A 25,228-nucleotide genomic window follows, 5' to 3' on the forward strand; every position below is an offset into this window, starting at 1 on the left:
TCCACATATGAGTGAGATCATATGGTGCTTGTCTTTCTCTGACTGACTTATTTCACTTAGCATAATACCCTCTAGTTCCATCCATGTCATTGCAAATGGCAACATTTCAATTTTTTGATGGTTGAGTAATATTCCCTTGTATATATGAACCACGCCTTCTTTATCCATTCATCTGTCGATGGACATCTGGGCTCCTTCCACGGTTTGGCTATTGTGGACATTGCTGCTATAAACATTGGGGTGCAGGTGCCCCTTTGGATCACTACATTTGTATCTTTGGGGTAAATACCCAGTAGTGCAATTGCTGGGTCATAGGGTAGCTCTATTTTCAACTTTTTGAGGAACCTCCATACTGTTTTCCAGAGTGGCTGCACCAGCTTGCATTCCCACCAACAGTGTAGGAGGGCTCCCCTTTCTCTGCATCCTAACCAACATCTGTGGTTTCCTGACTTGTTCATTTTAGCCATTCTGACTGGTGTGAGGGGGTATCTCATTGAGGTTTTAGGGGCGCCTGGGTGGCTCAGTCGTTAAGCGGCTGCCTTCGGCTCAGGTCATGATGAGCCCCGCATCGAGCCCTGCATCGGGCTCCCTGCTCAGCGGGAAGCCCGCTTCTCCCTCTCCCACTCCCCCTGCTTGTGTTCCCTCTCTCGCTGTGTCTCTCTCTGTCAAATAAATAAATAAAATCTTTAAAAATAAAAGAAGAAATAATTGAAAAAATATATATTATTTCATTTAATAACAATAATAAACATGTTACCTAAATAACATATTTTTTATGAAAAATAACTGTTTCCCAAAGCGACAAAATTAAGAATGGTATGTTTTATATTTTTGCATATCTCTTTAATGTCTGATTTACTAGAAGACAGCTGGGCTCTCATATCTACTTCTGCATTCTATCTATTGTGATAAATTATTTTCGCTGACGTGTGTGAAAAAAAATCCTTCACATGAAGTATTGACGATATGGAAAAGAATGAATATTTTAGTAGCCTATTCCGATCGTTTTGAATATTCTCTACCTGAAAGCATATTAATGAACTTTGCATACTCTGATTAAAATCCATTGGTCTGCCTTGTCTGTTGTCCTTTACCAGTGTATGAGTTTGTAACGTCATATATTGATCATTTGGAAAATACCGATTCACTGAGTTAAAAAGATCTTCTAGATACTAACAGTTCATTATATAATATCAAAAAGCCTCATTCATTGATATCCCCACCATTGTCATCAGAAAAGTACATAATATAGTTCATGGTGGAGGATACAGGTTTTTCCAGACATAAAGTTGTACCCTGAAAGCTCAAATTTTATCACTGGCAACAAATCCCACCAATATTTTCCTTGAAGTGATAGGATCGCATCATTGATTTTGTTAGTCCTCTTTTTGAGTGGTGTTCCATGAAAAAAGTGGCTAGATCAGCTCACAGCTCCGTCGCCTACGGGCTTCTCTTTGAGACAGTAAACTCATGGAAAATGAGAGTTTTCCTAGAAAAATAAAAAGACTGCCCTTTCAGTAGGCAACAGAACTGCCTTGTGTGCTTCGTCCCGTGCCATCACACAGGATGGGAAAGGATGAGTTGTTAAGCATCGGGAGTTAATACAGTTAAGAATTCTTATTCGAGGACATGCTTCAGTGAAACCTTTTTTTTTTTTTTTTTTTAACCGTGAGGGTGTGGTGGTGAAGAGTAAAAAGACCACCGGCACGGTTTGGTGCCGAGGCCCGGATGGTGGTGGCACCCATCACTCCTGCATTTTTGGTGCAGATGTCCACACAGTGAACGAGGCAGATAACTCCGTAGTGCTGTTAGGAAAATCGTTTTGATTCCTCGGACTTCTGGAAGGGTCTCGGGTACCCACAGGGGTTCACAGACCACATTTTGAGAACTGCTGCCCTCGGGTATATACTCAGAGGCCGAGCTATATTGTCATACAGCTCAGCAGAGTATCTCCTGGCCGTGTTGGAGAGGTCTTGTTTACACAGATCCTCACGCACATTTGGTTATTACCAGACTTTAAATTTAGGCCAGTCTGACGGGTATCAAGGGATATCTTGTTTTTAATTTGCATGTTCTTATTACTAATGAATTTGAACATCATCTCATAAATGTGCTAGCCATTTTTATGCCGGTCATATACTTTGTCTCTTTTTACATGTAATCTTCTTGGTTTCTAAAGGTTTTTCAATATGTTGAATGCTAATATTTGTATTGGGCTCTGTTTCTGGGTTCTCTCTTCTGTTCCACTGATCTCTGGTGTCTGTCCCCCCACCAACACCACACTGTCTGGATTACTATAGTTCTATATAAGTCTTGATAGGTAGAGTGATTCATCCCACTTCATTCTTTCTGTTAAGATTGTTTTAATCTATTTCTTTCACCCTTCCGTATAAATTTCAAAATAAGCTTGTTTTTGTCTATGAAGTACCTTGCTGGGATTTTGATAAGAATGACATTAAATCTATAGATTAATTTGGGGAGAATCCATGAGTCTTCCAGTCCATGAACACGATATGTCTCTGTTTATTTAGAACTTTTGAGTTTTATCAGCATTTAATAATTTTCAGCATCCAGATCCTGTACATGTTTTCTTAAGTGTATACCTTACATATGTGATTTTCCTTAGAGCAGTTATAAATAGTATTATGTCTTTAATTTTGGTTTCTGCATGTTCATTGTGAGTGCTTAGAAGTACAGTTGCTTTTTCTGTGTTGATCTTGTGTCCTGCATCCTTGCTGAAATCACTTAACAGTCCAGGAGTTTATGTGTAGATTTCTTGGGATTTCTACATAGACAGTCCTGTCACCTGCAGATAGGGACAATTACATTTCTTCCCTTCCCATCTGCATTCCTTTTATTTCTTCTTCTTGCCTTATTGCAGGGGCTAGATCTTCCAGGACTTTGTTGAATAAGAGTGGTAAAGGTCGACATCCTTGTTACTGGTATTAGTGGAAAAGCATTCAGTCTTCTGCCATGAGGCATGATACTAGCTGGAGGATTTTTGTAGATGCTTCTTATCAATTTGAGAGAATTTCCCCGATTCCTAACTTGCTGAGTTCTTATCATGAATAGGTGTTGGATTTTGTCCATTGCTATTTCTGCTTCAATTGATATGATTGTGTGATTTTTCTTCTTTAGTCTGTTGATACGGTATATACTACATTGGTTGATTTTCAAATGTTTGACTACTCTTGGCATTCCTAGAAAAAACCCATTTGGTTATGGTGTATAAATTTTTTTATACATTGTTGGATTTGGATTGCTATTTTGAGTATTTGTTGAGTTCAACACAGATACTGGTCTGCAGTTTCTCCTTTTTTTTTTATACTGCTTTTGTCTGGTTTTGGTATCAGGATAATTCCGGCCTCATAAAATGAGTTAGGAAGTGTCCCCTCCCCTTTCTTCTAGAAGAGATTGTATAGAATTGGTGATAATACTTTAAATATTTGCTAGAATTCTCCACTTGACACCGTCTGACCTTAGAGAATTCTTTTTTGTTAAAGTAAGTTCCAGTTCTTTAATGGGATAGGACTATTCAAGTGATCTGTTTCATCTTGATTGCATTTTAATAGACTGTGGTTCTTGGGGAATTGGTCCATTTCTTCTAGATTGTCAAATTTATAAGAGTAAAGTTGCTTAATTATTCTTTTGTCCTTTTACTGGCCAAAGGATTTTTTTAAATTTTTTTATTAACATGTAATGTATTATTTGTTTCAGGGGTACAGGTCTGTGAATCAACAGTCTTACACAATTCACAGCGCTCACCATAGCACATACCCTCCCCAATGTCCCTCACCCAGCCACCCCATCCCTCCCACCCCCACCCCCACTCCAGCAACCCTCAGTTTGTTTCTTGAGATGAAGAGTCTCTTATGGTTTGTCTCCCTCTCTGGTTTGGTCTTGTTTCATTTTTCCCTCCCTTCACCTATGATCCTCTATCTTGTTTCTCAAAATCCTCATATCAGTGAGATCATATGATACTTATCTTTCTCTGGTTGACTTATTTCACTTAGCATAATACCCTCTAGTTCCACATTGTTGCAAATGGCAAGATTTCATTTTTTTTTTGATGGCTGCATAATATTCCATTGTAAATATATACCACATCTTCTTTATCCACTCATCTGTTGATGGATATCTGGGCTCTTTCCATAGTTTGGCTATTCTGGACATTGCTGCTATAAACATTGGAGTGCAGGTGCCCCTTTGGATTACTACATTTGTATCTTTGGGGTAAATACGCAGTAGTGCAATAGCTGGGTTGTAGGGTAGTTCTATCTTCAACTTTTTGAGGAACCTCCATACTGTTTTCCAGAGTGGTTGCACCAGCTTGCATTCCCACCAACAGTGTAGGAGGGTTCCCCTTTCTCCGCATCCCCGCCAACATCTGTCGTTTCCTGACTTGTTAATTTTAGCCATTCTGACTGGTGTGAGGTGGTATCTCATTGAGGTTCTGATTTGGATCTCCCTGATGCCGAGCGATGTTGAGCACTTCTTCATGTGTCTGTTTGGCCAAAGGATTTATGGTGATAATGTTTATTTCATTCCTGATATTGATGATTTGTATTTTTTCTCTTTTTATGTTTGTCAGTCTTGTTAGTGTTGTATCCAATCAATTTTAATTGATTCCCCCCCCAAAGAACGAGGCTTTTGTTTTATTGATTTTCTCTGTTTTCCTGTTTTCAGTGTCATTGATTTCTGATCTTATGTTTATTATTTCCTTCCTTCTGCTTGCCTTGGGCTTCTTTTGCTCTTCCTTTTCTTGTCCCTTGAGGGAGGGATTTAGATCATTGAGACCTTTCCCTGTTGTAGTGTAAGCATGTAGTTCTATAAATGTCCCTCCCTGCACTGCTCTAGCTTCATCCTACATATTTTGGTATGTCATATTTTCATTTTCATTTGGTTCTATGTATAAATGTATTTGTTTATTTTTAAAGATTTTATTTATTTGAGAGACAGAGAGTGCACACGAGCGGGGGGGAGGGGCAGAGAGAGAGGGAGAAGCAGGCTTCCCGCGGAGCAGGGAGCCCGATGCAGGGCTCCATCCCAGGACGCTGAGATCATGACCTGAGCCGAAAGCAGATGCTTAACCAAACGGGCCACCCAGGTGGCCCTGTATTTTTTTTAATTTATTTTGAAACTTCCTCTTTGAGCCTTGGATTATTTAGAATTCTGTTGTTCAACTTTGACTTCTGAGAGATTTCCTCTTGATTTCTAGTTTCATTCCATTATGTTGGAGAAGACACTCTGTATGATTTCGGCTCTGTTAAGGTTCTTGAGGCTTATTTTAGGCCCAAATGGTCTATCTTGGTGAATGTGTGTGAAGTGTGTATTCTGCTCTTTTTAGGTGGAGTGTTCTATGTATGTCATTTAGATCCTATTATATTATTCAGATTTTCTACCTCGATGATTTTCTTTCTAGCAGCTCTGTCAGTTGGTGAGAGGGTGTGCAAGTCCCCAGCTATAACTTTGGACTTGTCTATTTCTCCTTCCACGTCTATCAGGTTTTTTTTTTTTTGATGTATTTTGAGGGTCCTATTTAGTACTTAATACATATAGGACCTTTATGTCTTCTCAGGGGATCAGTTTTTTTATCAGCATGTAATACCCCTCTTTGTCTCTAGTAATTTTCTTTGCTGTGAACTCTACTTTGTTGGATATAAATATAGTCACTCCTACTGTTTTAAAGATTTATTTGAGAGAGAGAGCATGCACGGTGGGGAGGGGCAGAGGGAGAGGGAGAATGAAACTTAAGCAGACTCGGCCCTGAGCGTGGTGCCCAACATGGGGCTGTCTCACAACCCTGAGGTCACAACCTGAGCCAAAATCAAGAGTTGGAGATGCTTAACCAGCTGCACCACCCAGGCGCCCCCATCATTCCTACTACTTTAAGATTAAAGTAGTGCACGGTATATCTCTTACAGCCCTTTTACTTTCAGCTTATCTACGTCTTTAAACTGAAAGTTTCTTATAAACAGCTTGTAGTTGAACCGTATTTCTTTATCCACTCTGCCAGTCTTTCTTTTGATTGTTGTATTTAGGCCCTTTATATTTGATAATTACTGATAGGCTAGAGCTTAAGTCTGCCATTTTATTATTTGTTTTCTATTTGTTTCCTCTGGTTCTTTTTCCTCTTGTTTCTTTTTCCTTGCCTTCCTGGGGGTCACTTGAATATTTTTTTAGGATTCTGTCTTGATGTCTTTATGGTGCGTTTGAGTGTATTCGTGTGGTTTGTATGATGGTTACTCTGAGTATTCCTATATATAGGAACATGTGACTTATCACAGTGGACAGGTGTCAACATTTTATCATGTCAAGTGACCTTACTTCCACCAGATCCCTTTATCTTCTTGACTTTTTATTGTCTTGAGTATCAGATGGTGTTACAACTTGTGTTTCAGTCGTCAAGTAGATTTAGAAAACTCATGAGGAGAAGCATAGTTTACAGCATGTAATGAGTTCTGCTCTGTTGTTCCTTCTTCCTGACACTCTAAGATTTCTTCTGTTATTATTGCATTTCTGTTTGGAGAATGTCCTTTGGCCAGTCTTAAAAGTATGTCTGCTAGCAACAAAGTCTTTTAGTTTTCATTTGTCTGAGAATGTCCTTATTTCTCCTTCATTCCTGAAGAATAGTTTCACCAGATGCAGAATTCATGGCTGATCATTCTTTTCTTTCAGCCCTTAAAAATGTTGTGCCACTGGGGGGTCCCTAGGGGGCATAGTCAGTCAAGGTTCAGTTCAGGTCATGATCTCAGGGTCGTGAGATTGAGCCGCACATGGGGCTCCACACTCAGCGCAGAGTGTGCTCAAGATTCTCTCTCTCCCTCTCTTCCTCCACCGACTCGTGTGTGCTTGCACACGCTCTCTCTCAAATAAATTTTTTTAAAATGTGCCACTGGGGTGCCTGGGTGGCTCAGTCAGTTTAAGTGTCCAATTCGATCTCAGCTGGGGTCTTGATCTCAGGATCCTGAGTTCAAGCCCAGCACAGGGCTCCACACTGGGCATGCAGCCTACTTAAAAAAACAAACAAAAAATGTTCCACTTCCTTCTGGCCTCTGTGGTTTCAGATGAGAAATCTGCTGTCATATAAAGTGGTATTCTCTTGTAGGTAATGCCTTTTCTCTGTGACTACTTTCAAGGCTTTTGTCTTTAGTTTTCAGAAATTTAATTAGGATGCATCCTGGAGTAGATTTCTTTGGGTCTTTCCTGTTAAGCTTCACTCAGCTTCTTGATTCTGTTGTGTGTGTTTTGCCAAATCTGGGAAGCTTTCACCCATTTTTTTCCACAGCCCCCACATTTTTCTTTCTCTTCTGGGACTCCAGTGATAGGAATGTCGGATCTTTTGTTACTGTCCCAGAGATGCCCGAGACTTAATTCATTTTTTTTTTTCAGTCTATTTTCTCTCTCTTGTTCAGACTGGGTAAATTCTACTGAATTCTTCAAGTTGTGTCCTCTGCCATCTCTACTCCACTACCGAGCCCATCCAGTAAATTTTGGTTTTCAGTTTCAATGTTTTGAGCTGAAAATCCTTATTGAAGCTGAAAGTTTAGGTCTTCAATTCATCACGAATACTGAGCTGCTAATACAGAGCAGTAGAGAATCACTTTAGCGAGATGTCTTTAATTTCTTAGTGTCTGAAAAATGGTTTCATAAATCAGAAGCGTTCAAAAGCCAGATAATGCATCCATATAGAATTTTCTTTCCAGGTGAAAGAAATACTGGCAAGAGCATACATGTGGTGTAGCCTGTTCAGCTGTGTAATTCAGGCATAGCATAGTTTGAGTTGAATGTTAACTGTCTAGGGCACCACAGCTAATTAAAGCAACGTGAACAGTACTGGCTCATTTCTTATATTAACAGGTATCCCAGTGATGATGAAACCAAGACCATTGTTTGCATCCCTTTTGATTTTTGGTGGCTTCAGATTCACGGGTGCATGTTCGGGTGTGGTACTAATGCCTTTCACAAGTTTCTCAAAACAGCTTCCAGACTCTCTCCACCTTCACTTTATGCTGATACAATTCTTGCTTTGCGCCAAGAAGATGTTAGTATGATACGGTATCTTTGAGTTGGAAAAGGCAGCCTTCCAATCCCTGGAGCTTTTGTTTCTACAAAAACAGTGAATCTACTTTCATCCCTGTTCCCTAGGTCTAGGGAGACTCAGGAGTTGAGCTAGAGGAAACTTTCCTTTTAGAACATTCTCCTTCTGGGGCGCCTGGGTGGCTCAGTCGTTGTGTCTGCCTTCGGCTCAGGTCATGATCCCAGGGTCCTAGGATCGAGCCCCACATCGGGCTCCTTGCTCCGCGGGAAGCCTGCTTCTCCCTCTCCTGCACGCCCTGCTTGTGTTCTCTCTCTCTGTCTCTCTCTGTCACATAAATAAATAAAATCTTTTAAAAAATAAATAAAAGAACATTCTGCTTCTTAAGAACATTATGCAGGCAGCCAGCTACCAGTAGGCTAAGAAAGGTGCAACACCGTGTTCTTCTCAGGCTCTACCCAGCCCACCCTTGGGGCCCCCAAACAGACGGCTGAGAGAGAGGTAGTAGGAGTTGTTGCTTTTTGTTCTAGCAGAAAGTTACGGCACACGTCAAAAATCAAAAAGTGAGCTTAAATGTGTGGATGCAGCATGTTCAAGGAGGTATTTACCTGACGTTACCTTTGTCCTTTAGAACTCCAGTGGTAAACTAACTGACTTCCTGAGCTTCTACACACTCCCCTCCACAGTCATGCACCACCCTGCGCACAAGAGCCTCAAGGCCGCCTACTCCTTCTACAACATTCACACGGAGACGCCCCTGCTGGACCTCATGAGTGATGCGCTCATTATAGCCAAATTGGTAAGCAGCTCCCTCCCTTTTTGTCCTGTGTGTTTCTCCAATTATGTGTGCCAAAGTATGTAAAACCTCTTACTAGAGTTCCTTTTGCACGGGTGCCATTCATTTGAGATACTTGTTACTGTTGACCATCCGTCAAAGGGAGAATTTTGGTAAGAGTTTTCTTTTAAAACTTCAGAGGCTGTTTGTATCGTTGATTCTATTGCAGCTTAGCCTAAAAGGTATTTTGTGCAAATTAGAAACTCTTAACCCTTACAGAAGAACGCATAAAACCCATAATACAAGGAATATGGGAAAAATACATGGTATCTTGATAAAAGGAATATACATGTTCGTGTTGCAGTGCTTAATTAGCAACAGGAAACTTTTCTGAACTCAACTAAATAGTCTGAATTTTAAAATTAAAGGAACTTTATTTTTAAAATTAAGGAGTTTAGTATTGAAAAGAAAGGCATTTAAAATGAAAGGAATTAAATTCAAAATGTGCTCTACTATATTTGCAATATTTTTCTATTTCCTTAGTGTGGTAGTTAGGATAATTGTTAAATTCTTGCTACAAATAAACATTTTTTTTAAAAAGTTAAAATTAGCTGACGGTTATTTCAGTGTAATTACTGGACATGAGAAAATATTATTCATGAAAAACTGAGAACATGTCAAAAGTGTCTTCTTTGATAAAGTGTCTTCTTTGATAAACTGAAAACATTTTTTTAACATAGTACTCCTGCATCTCCAAATCAGCATTACCCTATGATTCTCTGATCCTATTGCTTTTTTGCAACTACTTCCCCCCAAAAAAGGCCAATAATAAATTAAGGTAAAACCCCTGAGAAATAGAAATCTATACCACATTTTGCATATTTTTACCTAACATTTTCAAGAAATACAATTTTTACTACTAAAATTTTACTAAATTTATTTCCCAGCATCAGCCCAAGACCAAGTACACATTTAAAGTCTTTAAAGCTTTCGCGCAGTCAGAACTTCAAAAGGCCCATAACTAACAGCTCTGGAGATGGAGCCCCCTGGGCAAATGTTCCTTCTAAAAATATCCTAAGACAGTTTTGAACTGAGTTCTTAACCTATACATAGAACGTAGACATTAAACCTTGTTATAAATGCATATTCGAGCTATTAGACTTTATTACTTTATTATGTACACTGCAGTACATAATAGAAAACACTCTAGTCCTTTGATGTTTAAAATCTGAAATCCTTTTTACATTGGCAGAAAGGATTTGATGTATTCAATGCACTAGATTTGATGGAAAATAAGACCTTCTTGGAAAAACTCAAATTTGGCATAGGAGATGGCAATTTGCAGTATTACTTGTATAACTGGAGATGTCCAGGAACAGATTCTGAAAAGGTAAGTGCAGTAGCTACACCCTTTATAAACCTAATAAATGTCCTTAGGAAATCCCATACTCGCTGCCCTTAGGATTAAGGCGTTTTTTTAGTAGCTTTTAAAAAATACAGAGCTATTGTACTATAATTTATTTTTTCTCGCTTACCTGTTCTTACCATTCTGTTTCTTCCCTCCCTTTAGGTTGGACTAGTATTACAATAGATGGATATTTCTATTTCTAGAGCTCTGACATCATCATTTGTTAATATTCTATTTAATGATTCCTGGAACTGCCATTCCAAAGAAGAATAAAAGCACAACTTAACTGAAATCGATGTAGTAACAATCAGAAAAGATGGAAAAAAAAAAACACCCATATGTGACCAATAGTACATATTTCTAGCTAGAATGTTAACATTCTTTTTTCTCACTGTTTACCCATTTGTAGGAGGGATGAAAGGGTACAGAGAGCACATTCCTCTAATCTTCAGACTTTGGGCTGTCTCTTGATGAAGAGAAGGTATTTTTCCACTCTGTAGAAAAGGGACTGTTTTTCTATGGACTGAAGGGAATCACAGAACTGTGTAAGAAAATCTTTGCTATTGTGTGGAGATAAAACTGCTGCATTTCTCTTTATTAAGTGTTGGTCTGTCTGTCCGTGTAACAGAACGAAGGATCCATGTGGAAAATGTGTGCTCCCGTCACCTTACACAGTATCGCTGGGAGCATTTAGGGAATCAGCACCTTCTGTAACTCGGTTACGGAGTAGGTGGGTGTTCAAGTATAGAGGGAGATAAAAATGTACTGGGGACTGGGAAGTACATTTATTTCTCCAGAAGCAGAGTTGCCAAATAAACACACAGATGTGTACTTTGATCTCCAGCAGTCAGTGGATTGGTTCAAAAGCAAAGTTTTGTGCAAACACGTGCTGAGAGTCTACATCCATGAGTGACTAGACTTCGCTGCTGCCGCACAAACTCGTGTCTTCTCAGCAGCAGCAAGAGATGTCAGGCAAAGAAAATAAAAGCTCTGAAGTCACAAGAAATGCTCAGTGGAATTTATTAGTGCTATCAGGACATAGATAGTTTGAATGTTTTTTATTACTTATGCAAAATTGCACATATTCCTTTACGCTGACTTTAATTTATCATGAAAGCTGTCATGCTAATGGAAAATATCTTATTATGTAAATAAGTATTCATAATTTTGTTACTGATGGTGTTTTTATCTAGAATTTGAAAACCCAGTTTTTGCAGTGTACATATACATGTATACATCGCCAGTAGTCCAAGGCGGGGGAGGAATATGCCGAACGAGGCCACAAAGCACGGGCTTTGACTCAGACAGAGTAGATCCTTCTTCCTGCCTTTACTGGGCCAGTGCCTAGGCTCTTCAGTCCAGAAAAATTTAATTTTAGACAACATGACAGCCTTTCCTTTATGTTCTAAGTGGTCAAATGAAAGCAGTCATCTCTTAGATCAGGTAGGAGCCAGCAAACTCTGGCCCATGAGCTAGATCCAGCCTGTCCCTTGTTTTTGTAGAGCCTATGAGCTAAGAATGGTTTTCACATTTTTGAATGGTTGCTGGGATGGGGCGGCGGGCGGGGGGGGGGGGGGAATACGGGGAGGGGAGAATCAAAGGAATAACATTTTGTGACATGTGAAAATAATAGGACACTCAAATCTCGGCATCCATAAAGTTTTACTGGAACACAGCCACACTCATTTGCTTATGTATCGCCTGTGGCTGCTTCACGCTACAAAGGCAGAGTTGAGTTATTCTAACAGAACTGTATGGCCCAAAAGTCCTAAAATATTTACTCTCTGGCCCTTAACGGGAGAAAAAAAAAAATTGTCGTCCCCGACTCACACTAGAGCTGAAAGCCACTCTACACCTTCCTACCATCGTCCTAAAGACAAACCCGCAGCTGTGACTACCACTAGAGGGCGCTCGGGGACCGCACAGTAGTGCAGTCGGGCCGGCGGGGTTTACCATTTTGAAGGCTTAGAGAAGACTTAGCATATAGGACGATTCCGACTCCACTGCATTACCATTCTTTCTTAACAGGAGGGTGGCTTCGGAAGCAAAACTGAACCAGTCCACCAAAACACCAAGAATTAAGTAAATGGGGTTTTAATCTGGAGTCAAGTCTCTAGTTGGGAACTGTGTTCCATTCATTTTTAAGGCACAGCCTTATATGATACAGGTTTTCAGATTGCAGAATTGCCAGTCAGTAATTCTATCACAAGCTCACGTCGTGATAAAACTGGCACTTTTCCTTTATTTGTTTACATAATTCCAGTTGTTATAGAATTCAGATGCTTTTAATACAGTAATTAATAGCATATTTTCCTCTTTATAATTTAGATTACCAATGAACATTTCAAAATTGAAAATTGATAAAACTACTTGTGTTTATAAAATAGTTACTAGAATTAAATTTCACTGCATTATACAGTGTCTTAAAGATTCAAAAAAACCTTGTCCTTCATCTTTGACAACAATGGAAATGCTCTATGCCATGAGGTGTCTTTCCCTCCCCATCCCCCCCCTTTTTTTTTGCCAAGATGGCATTTAGTAAAATTTAAAAGAACAGCGGTGGCATAATCCAAGAGTCAACCAGAATTTAGGCTGAAAATATACTTTAGCAATCCAGTACCTTCCCCCTAAATTACAAAAGGACCTTTTCCAAACACACATTGCAAATGGCAGACACTTGAACACAGACATGGAGGACTGATTATGCTCCATTTTCCAACATGAAGAACCCCAGTAATTGCGCAAACCCATCTCTGAGACCTCAAGCTCCTCACTTCATTTCTCTTCCTGCCTCATTTGACCTAATTACCAGCATACTTTTTACCCATGTTAATTTTCCAAGGAAATAAGTTAACCATGTAAAGAGGTGAATTTCAACCATTCAAAATACCGCATCTGGCTTTTTCCTATTAGCTCATGCATATGCCTACTACAAAGAAAGTCAAATCAACAGGAGGTAAAAAAAATTTTTTTTCTCCTGATAGGTTTCTGAAGACAATGTATTGCTTGGTGTTTAGTATCTTTCTTTTAAAACTGATTGATCTCCAATCCAGTTTCATCTGCATTACTAACGAGAACCTGTTTACTGTGGCACATTTTCCAAGTTTGATTAGAAAGATGTCAAGTGTTGTAGGATACAGAATTTCTTGCTTACAAGCATTGTACCAGCCTTTTAAAAAATGAATTTATACAAGCATGGACATTAGTTTCAATAAACTTTTGTTTTGATATTCATACTTTTGAATATTTTCTGCACTTAAGTGTTTTTAAGTGTCAGCCTATTTATACAAAGTCTTACACCTATGAAAGGAATGTTACTAAAAGCATCCCAAGAATATATGTAAAAATAACACATTTTATTAGTTTCAAGGCTTCTTTACGAAGTGTTTTACAGCTGTGCGAAATGACAAGTTTATAGAAGATTACTTTGAAGTCGTTTTTTTACCTTTGGGTGGCTTCCTTATCTTATTGGGGTTTGGAATCACTTTTTTTATTTTAAGGGGCTGTAACACAACAGCCGGCTGACCTTCAACAAGCTTCCTTTTATGTTTAGAGAGGTCTTCAAAGGAAGTTTCCAAAATCTCTTTGTCTTGGCTTTCCAAAGATTCAGTGTCTAATTTTTCCCTGGAGTCTTCCGGCCTGCCTTGAAGCCATGGCACGTGTAAACGCGGTACTCTGGGAATTATGGCCTTGACTTCATCAACAAAGGCAGTGCTGTCCTTTCTGAACCCCAAGGCCAGGACACATTTTAAGCCAACGACAGGTGCGAGTGTCTCACTGAGACGGGGAACCTGACAAGCCGGAACGGATCTGCTCAAACTTAACTGAATCAGGTGTGAGGTGATGAGCGCGGGCTTGGCTGACTTACACACCAGGACCAGCACTAGCCCGTTCCTTTCCAGAGCTCTGGTAACCTCATTAACGCCAATGGTCAGCTGCTTCCTGATGTGGGCAGGAGACCACCCTGACCCTTGCCCATTATCTCCTGGTGGTGTCTCCTTATGACCCTCACTCGTATCAACTTCTGTGCTACATTTGTCTGGGCTTTGTTTTTTTAAAAACTGTTTTTTCTTTTTCTTCTTATCCTCAGTCTTCTGAAGCCCAAGCGATTTAAATCTGTCTTCAAGGGTGTGTAATATAAAGTGCATGTCTTCTCTCTCTAGTGCACTCCAGCAGATAGCGTATGGGTTGTTCAGCGCTGTCTTTACCGTTAAAGGTCTTGTCTTCCGAACAGAGCCCCTCCCTGGTGCTTGAGGGGCTGCAGCCATTCTGAAAATCTTTCCTAAGAAGCAGACGACAAAGTAAATTAGTGTTACGAGCCGTGCATGTCAGAAGAATATCTTGTTTGCACTCTTTCTGATTCCTGACAGGCTACAGCAAGCCTGACTACACAGAACCAATGACATGACCATACACTAAACCTCTTTTAAGATTAAGGAATTTTATGTTCCCCATTTTTTCATGACTTTGTCTTTATTCTTATACAGGTAATATATAAATGTTTTGCATTACTGCAATCACAGTGATATCCTATTTCGTTTATTAAAAATGTTCCATGTTTCTTACCTGTTCATGATTATCTTTTTTAATGACCGTGTGGTATTAATCTTACAAATCTGTTACCATTTTCTGAGTTGCTCTCCAGTTAGGCCTCCATCCCACAAAGACTCCCTGAGCACCCCCCGTGTGCAGGCAGCGAACAAGTCCACCTGCATGGAGCCCCCAAGCTGTGTGGGCCCAGAAGCCTCTGCTGTTCATAATCAACCAGGTGTCGGTTTTTAAGAACCAGGAGAGTAATCTATGTACACGCTTACAAATTCAAATAATACTTTCATTCTATGCCCTTTTGTAAGTCTCCCTCCCTCCCTCCCTGAACTCTAGGCTTCTTGTATATCCTTCCTTAAACATCTCCCACATACACAGGTATACATTCCCCCTTCTGGACAGTTATTCCAAGCTGACTGCTTCTGCAGCTGGCAACTTGATGAAAACTAGGGAAATTTTGTGATGAAACTTAAAAATACTAATCCGTTAAAGAAAAATAAGAAGGATCCTTCCTGGGAAAATGTTATAAACCACTGATGTAGGGAGCATATCTTGGCTCTCCTTCCCAGAGCAAGTGCATTTGTCTTCCCTCGCTTCTTCCTGGTGCTCAGCTAAGAACCATAGTGACCTACATGGCAAAACTGAAGGAAGTTACATGAGCCAGCCCACGAGAAGTCTGACATCTGGAACTGTCCCTATTTTCAGATGACCAGATTTTCTCCCTCCAGACAGTCCCTCATTCCAGGTAGCCATTTATCCCACTGAGGCTTGCCTTCCCCGAAATGCCCCATGCACAATTAAGAATTAAGTCCTCTCCAACTGAACTTCCACTCACCGGGCTGGCTACTGATGGTAAAGAGCAGGTGTCTTTGTGGAGTGTGTCAGAACTTAGAAGGCATTTTCTCCATGTATTACTTGATGCTCACAAAATTCCTATAGAATTGCCCAACGTGTGGGTGAAGAAACGGGTTAAATGCCTTGCCCAAAGTCACAACTGGTTTTCCAAACCCAAACTTTATGCTTTTTCAATCCTGGCTGCACCTCAAAAATAACCTGTTGCCTTCTAAAACATACACATGGTTGGTCCTTACCCTGGATGTACTGAATTGGAGCCCCTGGGGATAGGACCCAGGACACCTGTATTTGTAAAAAAAAAAAAAAAAAAAAAAAAAAAAAAAACTGTCCAGGTGAGTCCGATCCAGAACAGAGTTAGAACAGCTGGAGCAGGACAGGCTGCCTCTTGACCCTGAACAGCCGTGAGAAATGGCTTCCTGACCTCCACTGGTCTCCAGTGCACCTCCTAAGTCACCTTCTAACAGAAATCTAAAATTCAGCTCCTCCGGGCAGGGTCAGACTTCGGTCATACCAGTGCTGCCAGAGCCTTGGTACCTGCTGCACAAGCCGCTTCCTCCATACCTGCCCCTCTGCACAGCCCTCCTCGTCCCCCATTTTCTTCATGTTCCCCTCCAGCTCAGGGAGTCAGGAAGTAGCTCAGCCAAATCCTTGGTAGAGGACTGGCATCAGGTTGAAGGTGGTCAGGAAGACAAGACAAATACGATGTAACAGAGCTCTTGCCAAACTGCAAGTCAGCTCATGGGCCTCAGCATTCAAACAGCACAGAATGCGGAAATCCTTAAGTAAATACTGCAAAGAGCTGTATGCTCTGGAGGGAGAGTCAGCTAGGCACAAACTCCCATCTTCAGAATCTAGCGAGGGGAGACAAGGGCCAAGTAGTTCAGATATGCAGACTCTTACACCATATAATCCAAAGACAAAGTACTGATTGATGAGAAGAAGTAATGGTTTTGGAGGAGAAAAACAGGAAGGCTTTGCTGAGGTGCCTTTTGAGCTAGGTCTTGGAGGCATTCACTACATACAGGATCAAGCGCAAACCCTTTAAGGTGACCTACAAGGCCCTCCACACTCTGGCCCTCATCTTCCACCAGCCTCTTCCACCATGCACAATTACACCCCGCCACTGAACCACTTACTGTTGAAGGAGGCCACCAGTTTCTGACCTCCACATCCTCATACACATTCTTCCCTTCCACCTTCAGCTCCCACAACCACCTTTCTTCAGCAAGTATTTCTGGATTATCCACAATGCACCAAGCCATAAAGTATTAAAGTAAAAAGTTACTAGCCTCACCGTGCTTAGAATCCCTGAAGAAGACCTATCAGCAGGTAATAACATAATAAGATGTGCACGTTCAAGTCCGGGAACTACAGAATACTAAGGAAACAGCAGAAGCTAACTTAGCTTAAGGAGTCGGAAAAGAGGTCCTGGAGAAAGTGACCTTTTAACCTACATCTGAAGAATGCCTGCCAAAGGGAGTATGAAAGGGAGTATGAAACAGAGTATCCCAGGGAACAACATTAAGGACACGAATTAAGTTCAACATCGCTGGGGCAGAGATGCTAAAGAGGGTGAGGTAATTAGGGAAAGGAAGGAAGGACGAGAGGGTGAAGGTCCTTGCAAACCTTATAAATGGGGAGCAACTGTAACGTTTAAAACAAGAGTGCCGTGATTTGAAAGGCACTGCAAAAAGATCTTTGCGGGTTCCGGGCCTGGAAGCGTCCTTTGCCAAGAGTGGAAGGAGCAAAGAGGTTCCCAGAGTAGGCAGGACGGTGGCCTGCTCTAGAGTCGCCGCAGAGGGGATGGGACAGAAACACACAAAGTTGAAATAGTTAAGAGGGAGAATCTACCAGGCTTGGTGCTATCACCCGGGAGTAAAGCAGAGGGAGGACTCCGGTCTCTAGACCCGGTAGCGGAGGGGAGGACAGCCCCAGTCCCCGCTGGCTACATTCCTGTCTGAGTCCCTCTCCCTGTGCATGCTGCCCTGTGTCTAGTGCCTCATTCTTCACTATTTAGATTCGCAAACTCTAGTTATTTTGTGGTCCGTCCCCGGTTCTCGTCTGTGGAGCACTGAAGGACCAGGGTGGGCTTTATCTTACTATTTCCCGTACCCTACAGATGCTCAACTCCAGAAAGAGGAGAGTAAACCAAGGCCTAGGAAAGGACGCCCGTTCACGCGGGGGCGGCCCGAGAGACGGGTCTCGGGGAAGACCTCGGGACCTCGCGTGCCCGCCGCCCTCCGCACTATGCCGCCTCCCAGGCCGGATCCCAGCCGGGGCGCGACCCTCCGGTCCCCTTACGTCCTCCGCACCCCGTTCCCACTCACGATGGCAACCGCACCACCTCCACGTGCGACGCGCGTGCGCAGAGCCCTCGCCCTCCCTGGCCCCGCCTTCCAAATGCTCAGAGAGCTTCGCACCCCATCATCTCACCTCGTCACTCACAAAGGAGAGAGCCGGCCCACAGCTTCGCGAGGCCCCAGCTATAAAAGCCGTGAGTTTGGGAATGTGGCTGGGAGGCTCAGGGCGCAGCCCTACAGCGGCAATGCGCAGGCGCAACGCCGGTCTCGCGAGACCTCACGGTTGCCGTGGTAACCCGCGGCTCACAGGCTGCACAGCGTGGTCTGGGGGCTGTTCGAACGCCGGCAGCCGCGGGAAGGCTGGTTGTCTCCTGTGTCGCTCTCTCCCTTCTAGTTTCTCCCTTTCGGCGCCTGATAGTCTTGGCTCTCTCGTCTCTCTTTTCTGTATTTGGCTTGCCTAAGGGGACGCAAAACCCTAGTTCCCGTCCAGTGTCCCCATCTCCGGCGACTCTCCGGCACCAGGAAGATAAACGGGGGGATCAGGGGTGGTTTGAGATTAAAAAAAACGTGTCTACGGGCAACAGTGTAGGCCCTCTTGAGCCCCCTGAAAGAGGAGAGTAAAGGCTTCTTTGCGTTCTGCGACAGCAGCTCTGAAAACTCCAAATGTCTGCTGTAGCTACTCCGACCGGTGGGAACTAAAGGTACGAATGGAGTCGCTGGGAAGTTATGGACAACTGCAATAAATCAGCTGAAGGACATTTGCAAGGTCGAGCATCTGGATCTTGTTTTACCCGTGGCGGGAACTTAAAAGAAAGTAGGTTGCTTCTGACCTAAAGAGCCTCCTCCCTCACCACCCCAGTCCTTTCTCTTTTCTAGCCTAACTTAGCGCCCCTTACTTTTCCTCTCTCCATATTTCTCAGAACTTTTCCCTTCTCAATCTCTTCACTACTCGTTTGGTTTTACATTTTTTAATCTGTTTTCTCCATTTTCAGTTCTTATCACCTACGTAGTATCTAAATGGCCATAACAGAAAACAAAACAAAAAACCGTGTTCCTTTTGGTCAAAGATTTCTGCAGGTTACACAGGGTTAAAGTACAATGTGATTTTTTTTTTAAATCACAAAAAGAATGAAGTTACAACGAGTTTGAAGCTTTTGTTTCGTAAAATGAATCTTACTGAGTCATTATGATAAACTGCAAACATCCATTCTTAGATCTAGCTTAAGTAGTCTTAGATCTAGCTTTCAAGCTGTAAGAGAAACGCTGACACACATATCTACTTGAAATGCTAGAATAATGGGAAGGAATTGTGCACAAGTGTTTGTCCCCCTAAGGTTCCAGAGTGTAGAGTTAGATTTAATAGCATCCATCTAAATTTACATTCGCTCTATGAAGATTACCTACCCTTACATCCCACAGCTCCGGAGCCAGTTTGCCTACCGGAAATCCTAACTTCATCTCTGGCGAGGCATGTGACCCCTAAAGCAAGCTAATTAACCCTTGAGGTGATAAAAATAGTACCTGTTGTGCTTATTAGAAGAAATAATCTATGTAAGATGATTAGCACAGTCCCTGGCATGCAGAAAGTGCTTGATAATTCTGTGATGAATCTAGTGACAACCTGAATGAGGAGTTAATAAAAATTAACAGTGGCCTCTATGACTTGAGTGCTTGTGTTTTATTTTGAGACCACCAATGTAGTTTCCCCAAGAATTTTGCTAACATGACTACATTTTAAAGGTAACTTCTCTCATTTGGATCGTACAAACTTTGCAAGAGAAAAAGTAAACAATCCTCCCATGACCCAATTGCCTCGAAACATATTTCCTTTCTGTGTTCCCTTGTAATTTGTTTCACACTTATACATGCAATTAAATTGTGAAATAATAACACAAGATTAAAATTTGTGTTCTGATTTTCTTCCCATATAACACTTTTGGATGTTTCCCAGTCTTCAAGTTATCACTTTAATTCATATATGTGTTGTATGTGTATATATACATATATATAACATTTAATGACAGATGTTTCAATTATTTTACCCTGTAAAACCTCAATTTTGTTTTTGAGTAATAAAGTTTTCTTTTTATATTAACTCTAGAATTGGACTATTGTTAGATTTATATGCTTGTCATGATGTAAGAGTGGCTTAAGGGACCTGGTGATAAATCATGTCATTAGAGGCAATGTAAATGTGAGGTGTTTCAAGCAGTTAAGGGATCTCTAAGTAACAGCTGGTGGCAGTGCCACACATCTGTAGATAAAGTCAGTAAGGAGAAAAAGATTCTAATTGGATTTAGACCATTTATTATACTTAGAAGACAGCAAAAGCAAGATCAGCAGGATCTTAACGCCCATGGGACAATATCCCTAGTCCCAGAGATCAATAACCATAGGTGTCATGAGTGATGCGTCACTCTGCATTAACAAATCAACTTTACACTTCAGCTGAGCAGTTTCATAGACTTACACAGAAGCCCACAGCTGTACCCTAAGGTGGCAAGGTGATGGGGGGAAGGGGAGGGCAACATGAAAAGCATTAGTCTCCACTAAAACTAGAGAAATGGAAGAGAAACATCCTTGTGGGAGTTTCCCACAAGATAGGGACCTAGGGGCGCTTGGGTGGCTCCGTCGGTTAAGCATCCAGCTCTTGATTTTGGCTCAGGTCATGATCTCAGGGTCATGAGATTCTCTCTCTCCCTCCCCGCCCCCCCCCCCCGCCCGGGCACCACTCCCTCTCTCTCTCTCTCTAAAACAAACAAAAAAGATTGCCACCTTGCTCCAGGAAGAATCCCAGGCATTCTGCCAAGACTCAGACTGCAGTCAGGCCTTGCCTACATGGCTACATGCAAGGTTGTCAGGGGCCTTGGCAGAGAGCCTTCTATTATAAAGGAGAGATTTGAAAGACCTTACATCAAATGGTCACAAAGCTGGGATTTTTTTTTTTTTAAGATTTTATTTATTCATTTGAGACAGAGAGCACAAGCAGGGCAAGAGGCAGAGGCAGAGGGAGAAGCAGACTCCCCACTGAGCAGGGAGCCCGATGTGGGACTCGATCCCAGGACCCTGAGATCATGACCTGAGCTGAAGGCAGATGCTTAACCATCTGAGCCACCCAGGCGTCCCCCCTCCTTTTTTTTAAAGTAGACTATTTATTAGAGTTTTGTTTTATTTTTACAGGCAAAAGCCTAATGTGGTATGATGCTAGCCTTTAGATTTTCCATAGGTCCTGAAGAGCCAGCAACAGTAATTTTGGAAATAAAGTGTCTATATGATATAAAGTTAGCTGCAAGTAACTATTCAAAATATGCCATACGTATACATAAACATAAACCTATAATTTTAGAATTAAAGTATAGAAATTTATATTAATTAAATTATCACAGAATTCTTTCTGAAGCAATATGAGAACAAATGATTGAGAAGCACTTTTAATGTAGAAATATGTATATATGTCTATAAGTATGTATTAGGTGAAAAGTATAAATAGCATTTTACTTTATTCACCGGTTTTTATTGAGCATCTTTTATGTCAAGCAATGTGCCAGATGCTATATACCTAAGAATGTTTCCTTCCTTCCTTTTGTCAACAGATTAACAGTATTTATTGAATTCTAAGTTAGGGATAAAGCAGTGAACCAAAGTTCTAATGGAGGAGACAGACAATAAAACAAAGAAAGTAAAATATATAGTATATTAGGTGATGAAAAGCACTGTGGGAAAAAAGATTCAATGCAATCCCTATTAAAATCCCAATGGGTGTTTTTGTTGAATTAGAAAGACCCACCCTAAAATTCATACTGTATCTCAAGGAACCCCCTGAATAGCCAAAACAATCTTGGAAATGAAGAACAAAATTGGAGGACTCACACTTTCTGATATTAAAAACTTACTACAAATCTATAATAATCAAAACAGTGTGGTATTGGCATAAAGACAGTGGAGTAGAGAGCCCAGAAATAAACTCTCACATATATGGTCAATTAATTTTTGACAAGGGGACCAAGACAATTTAATGGGGAAGGAGGTTTTTTTCCCAACAAATGGTGCTGGGAAAACTGGATATCCACATGCATATGAATGAAGTTGAACCCTTACTTGTATCCCATACAAAAATTAACTCAAAGTGGGGCACCTGGGTGGCAGTCAGTTAAGCATCCAACTCTCAGTTTTGGCTTAAGTCGTGATCTCAGGGTCATTATCTCGGGGTTGCGAGATCAAGCCCTGCATCAGCCTCTGTGCTCAGCACAGAATCTGCTTAAGATTCTCTCTCTCCCTCTGCCCCTCCTGCTTGTGTGCTTGCTCTCCCTCTCCAAAATAAATAAATCAATCTTAAAAAAAAAACAATTCAAGGGGTACCTGGGTGGCTCATCAGTTGGGTGTCTGCCTTCAGCTCAGGTTGTAGTCCTAGGATCCTGGGATCGAACCCCGTGTCAGGCTCCCTGCTCAGCAGGGAAGCAGAGAAGCAGAGAAGTCTGCTTCTCCCTCTACCTCTATCCCTCCCCCCTGCTCATGCTTTCTCTTGCTTGCTCGTGCTCTCTCTCTCTCAAATAAATAAAATCTAAAAAAATTAAAATACAAGATTAAAGACACATATGATCATCCCAATAGATGTTTAAAAAAAGTTTTTGATGAAATCCTACATCCATTCGTGAAAACAAATTTTGCCAAACTACAAATAGGAAGAAACATACTAAACATATATATCCACTGAAATAAGCCAGCTGCAGTGAACATACCACATTTGATGGTGAAACTCTGGAAGCATTACCTTTAAGGAATTATATACTACTTGTCCTATTCATTATTATACTCAGTTCCTGGCTACTGCAGAAAAGCAAAGAAAAGAAAGATCTGAGGATTGGAAATGACAAAATGAAACTGTCATTATTCATAGACTATTGTTTGCTAAATAGGAAACCCAAAATAATTTACTGAAAAATAATTAAAAGATTTATCAAGACTGCTGGATAAAGAGTCAGCATACAAAAATCAATTCCCTTTCTCTGTAGCAGTTACAAAAGAACTAACAATGAAATTTTTAAAAACATTTAATCTAACATAATAAAAAATTATAAAGTTACTTAGAAATAAATCCACATGGGGCGCCTGGGTGGCTCAGTCGTTGAGCGTCTACCTTTGGCTCAGGTCATGGTCCCGGGGTCCTGGGATGGAGCCCCGCATGGGGCTTCCCTGCTCAGTGGGAAGCCTGCTTCTCCCTCTCCCACTCCCCCTGCTTGTGTTCCCTCTCTCGCTGTGTCTCTCTCTGTCAAATAAATAAATACAATCTTTAAAAAAATAATAACACTTATTACCTCCTATCTTTTGATAGACTATATAATCTGCTTATTATATGTGTGATTGTCTGTAACCCCCTACCAGAATGTAATGCAAGGATAAGGATCTTGTTTGTTCTGTTGACTAATGTTTTTCAAGAACCTAGAGCAGTGCCTTGCTCATATTAGGCACTCAATAACTATTTGAATGAATGAAAGAATGAATAAGGAAGACAGGATGGAATGGAATCAGGAGAGTCACAAAGGTAAAGGTAATGTTCTATTTCTTAAACTGGTGGTAGGTTCATGAATGTGCCCTTTATTTTTAGAATTTTACATATATATCGATATATGTATATTGGTTTGTAATCAATATTTAATAAATAGTAAAAAAAAAAAAAAGGAACTTGATTGTCCAAATTGACTCACTCCCGAAGGAAAGCTGAGTTTTTACTGTACCTAGTATATTATTATCACTGGGCAGAAGACATCAATATTTCCATTGTCTTTTCTCTCTCGTTCTGCAGAACGAGACACCATGGCTCTAGCCTCTGTTTATGGGAGGGCAACTCAAGAGAAGAACATGCTTTGAAAAGAGTTCTTAGAAGAACATTCTAGACTTAGAGAATAAAACAGAGCACAGTGTACCTTCCCCTCCCCCCTTTCCTGATTTCTTATAATGACTGTAATGCCCAAATGTCTCAGCTTCTAAATACACCTCGATACTGGCGTTTGCCAGTATCTGGCAACTGAAACTATCTGTATCTGGCCTACTGAAACACTGTTAGGGCTTCCTCAGCAGAGAAAGCACTCACTGTTCTGAAGTTGCTATTTGCCTTTGTACCCCACAGTGTATCTCCCATCACCTGCAAATTTGAAAACTAAAAAATCCTGGCGGTAGATTTTGCTAACATTTGCTTTTTATCTTTTACTTAAAAATTCATTGATTATACCGTGAAAGTATTTTTGAGGAGATTTAAAAACCAAGGGATTTACATGAAAAGGTAAAGCAAATTTTTTAAAAGATTTTATTTATTTACTTGAGAGAGAGAGAGAGAGACAGAGAGAACACAAGCAGGGGGAGAGAGGGAGAGGGAGAAACAGACTCCCTGCTGAGCAGGGATTTCCTCCCCACCCCTCCCCTACGTGGGGCTCCATCCCAGGACCCTGGGATCATGACCTGAGCCGACCTTAGCCCACTGAGCGACCCAGGCGCCCCAAGCAATATTTTTTAAATGTAGTTTTATGCAAAAACAAGCTAAAATGTTTTGGGGCCTTTCGTCTCCACCGCTTGCATTGTTATGTTAGACGTTTCAGATCGATAACTCTCTGACCCCTGAATTTGTCAGTTCTTCCAGTCACTTCGCTCCAGAAGGTTTCTTCTTAAAAGAGTCGGAAATGAACTCCTCCTATGACCAGGAAATGCTGTTCCAGTTCTTTGAAAACTTAATCAAATGTGAATCACAACCCCATTCTGTGTGTCTGCAGACTTGCAGTGACATTGGTTTTGTTGCCCTGGAGAATGGGGTCAAACTGAATAGATGCGTGCTTCTGTGCCTTTACAATAACCGAGAGCTAGTTAGGGTGGTTGCAGCCCGTGTTCAGAATGTGTTTTTGCTTTTTAAAGACGCCTTTTTCATTCCTGATGAATTGTTCCTAGAGATACGAGAGGAGGCTTGAGAGATCTCAAAAAACTGCCATCCAGGTTTCTAGGAATTACGAGAGGACAGAGGGAGACATATACCAAAAGGAATCCCCACTGAGGTCCGTGGGGATTTCTCTGGATTTCCGGCAAACAACCTCTTGAGAAAGAATTGGGGAGCAAGCCAAGAGCGGAGAGAAACTCATTTAAATTCCCTGCTCCTCGCCTTTCCAGTTGCCGTCGCGCTGGCTGCTCAGAACACTGGCGCGCCGCTTGGGACGCGGGCGGGCGCCGAGGTCAGGGCAGATGCTACTCACTGTTCAGCCCCGCCCCCTAGTACTGGGCGCCAATGGGAACCGGCTGGGTCCATAGCACAGCCAATGGGAGCC

The 25,228-nt window shown here is 41.4% G+C and overlaps 2 protein-coding genes across 11 annotated transcripts in view; one reads left to right on the forward strand and one right to left on the reverse strand.

Annotated features, from left to right (window-relative positions):
- The window catches only part of NMT2 (N-myristoyltransferase 2), a 61,709-nt gene extending 50,867 nt beyond the window's left edge, over nt 1-10,842 (forward strand). For all 4 annotated transcript variants that reach the window (XM_073879878.1, XM_073879877.1, XM_025853553.2 and 1 more), the window contains 3 exons: nt 8,670-8,837; nt 10,066-10,203; nt 10,384-10,842. In XM_073879878.1, coding sequence (XP_073735979.1) covers nt 8,670-8,837; nt 10,066-10,203; nt 10,384-10,404 — 327 coding nt within the window. In that variant the 3' untranslated portion in view covers nt 10,405-10,842. The remainder of the gene's footprint in view (nt 1-8,669; nt 8,838-10,065; nt 10,204-10,383) is intronic.
- A 2,716-nt stretch (nt 10,843-13,558) lies between these two features.
- On the reverse strand, nt 13,559-18,166 carry RPP38 (ribonuclease P/MRP subunit p38). 7 transcript variants are annotated; one of them, XM_025853607.2, is made up of 3 exons: nt 18,055-18,160; nt 15,602-15,699; nt 13,559-14,503 (listed from the first exon to the last, which is right to left on the reverse strand). In XM_025853607.2, exon 3 carries the CDS (start codon nt 14,487-14,489, stop codon nt 13,644-13,646), a length of 846 nt encoding a protein of 281 aa, XP_025709392.1. In that variant the 5' UTR covers nt 14,490-14,503; nt 15,602-15,699; nt 18,055-18,160; the 3' UTR covers nt 13,559-13,643. The 7 variants fall into 7 exon arrangements, 6 of the variants coding, with proteins under 6 accessions (XP_025709392.1, XP_073735982.1, XP_025709394.1 ...); XM_073879881.1 differs by lacking the exon at nt 18,055-18,160 and adding an exon at nt 17,923-17,940; XM_025853609.2 differs by lacking the exon at nt 18,055-18,160 and adding an exon at nt 16,916-16,933.
- Nucleotides 18,167-25,228: the final 7,062 nt, after the last annotated feature.

The sequence above is a fragment of the Callorhinus ursinus genome, unplaced genomic scaffold, assembly GCF_003265705.2.
Source record: "Callorhinus ursinus isolate GAN/ISIS: 27379988/994484 unplaced genomic scaffold, GSC_fseal_2.0 scaffold36, whole genome shotgun sequence".
Classification (NCBI taxonomy): Eukaryota; Metazoa; Chordata; class Mammalia; order Carnivora; family Otariidae; genus Callorhinus; species Callorhinus ursinus.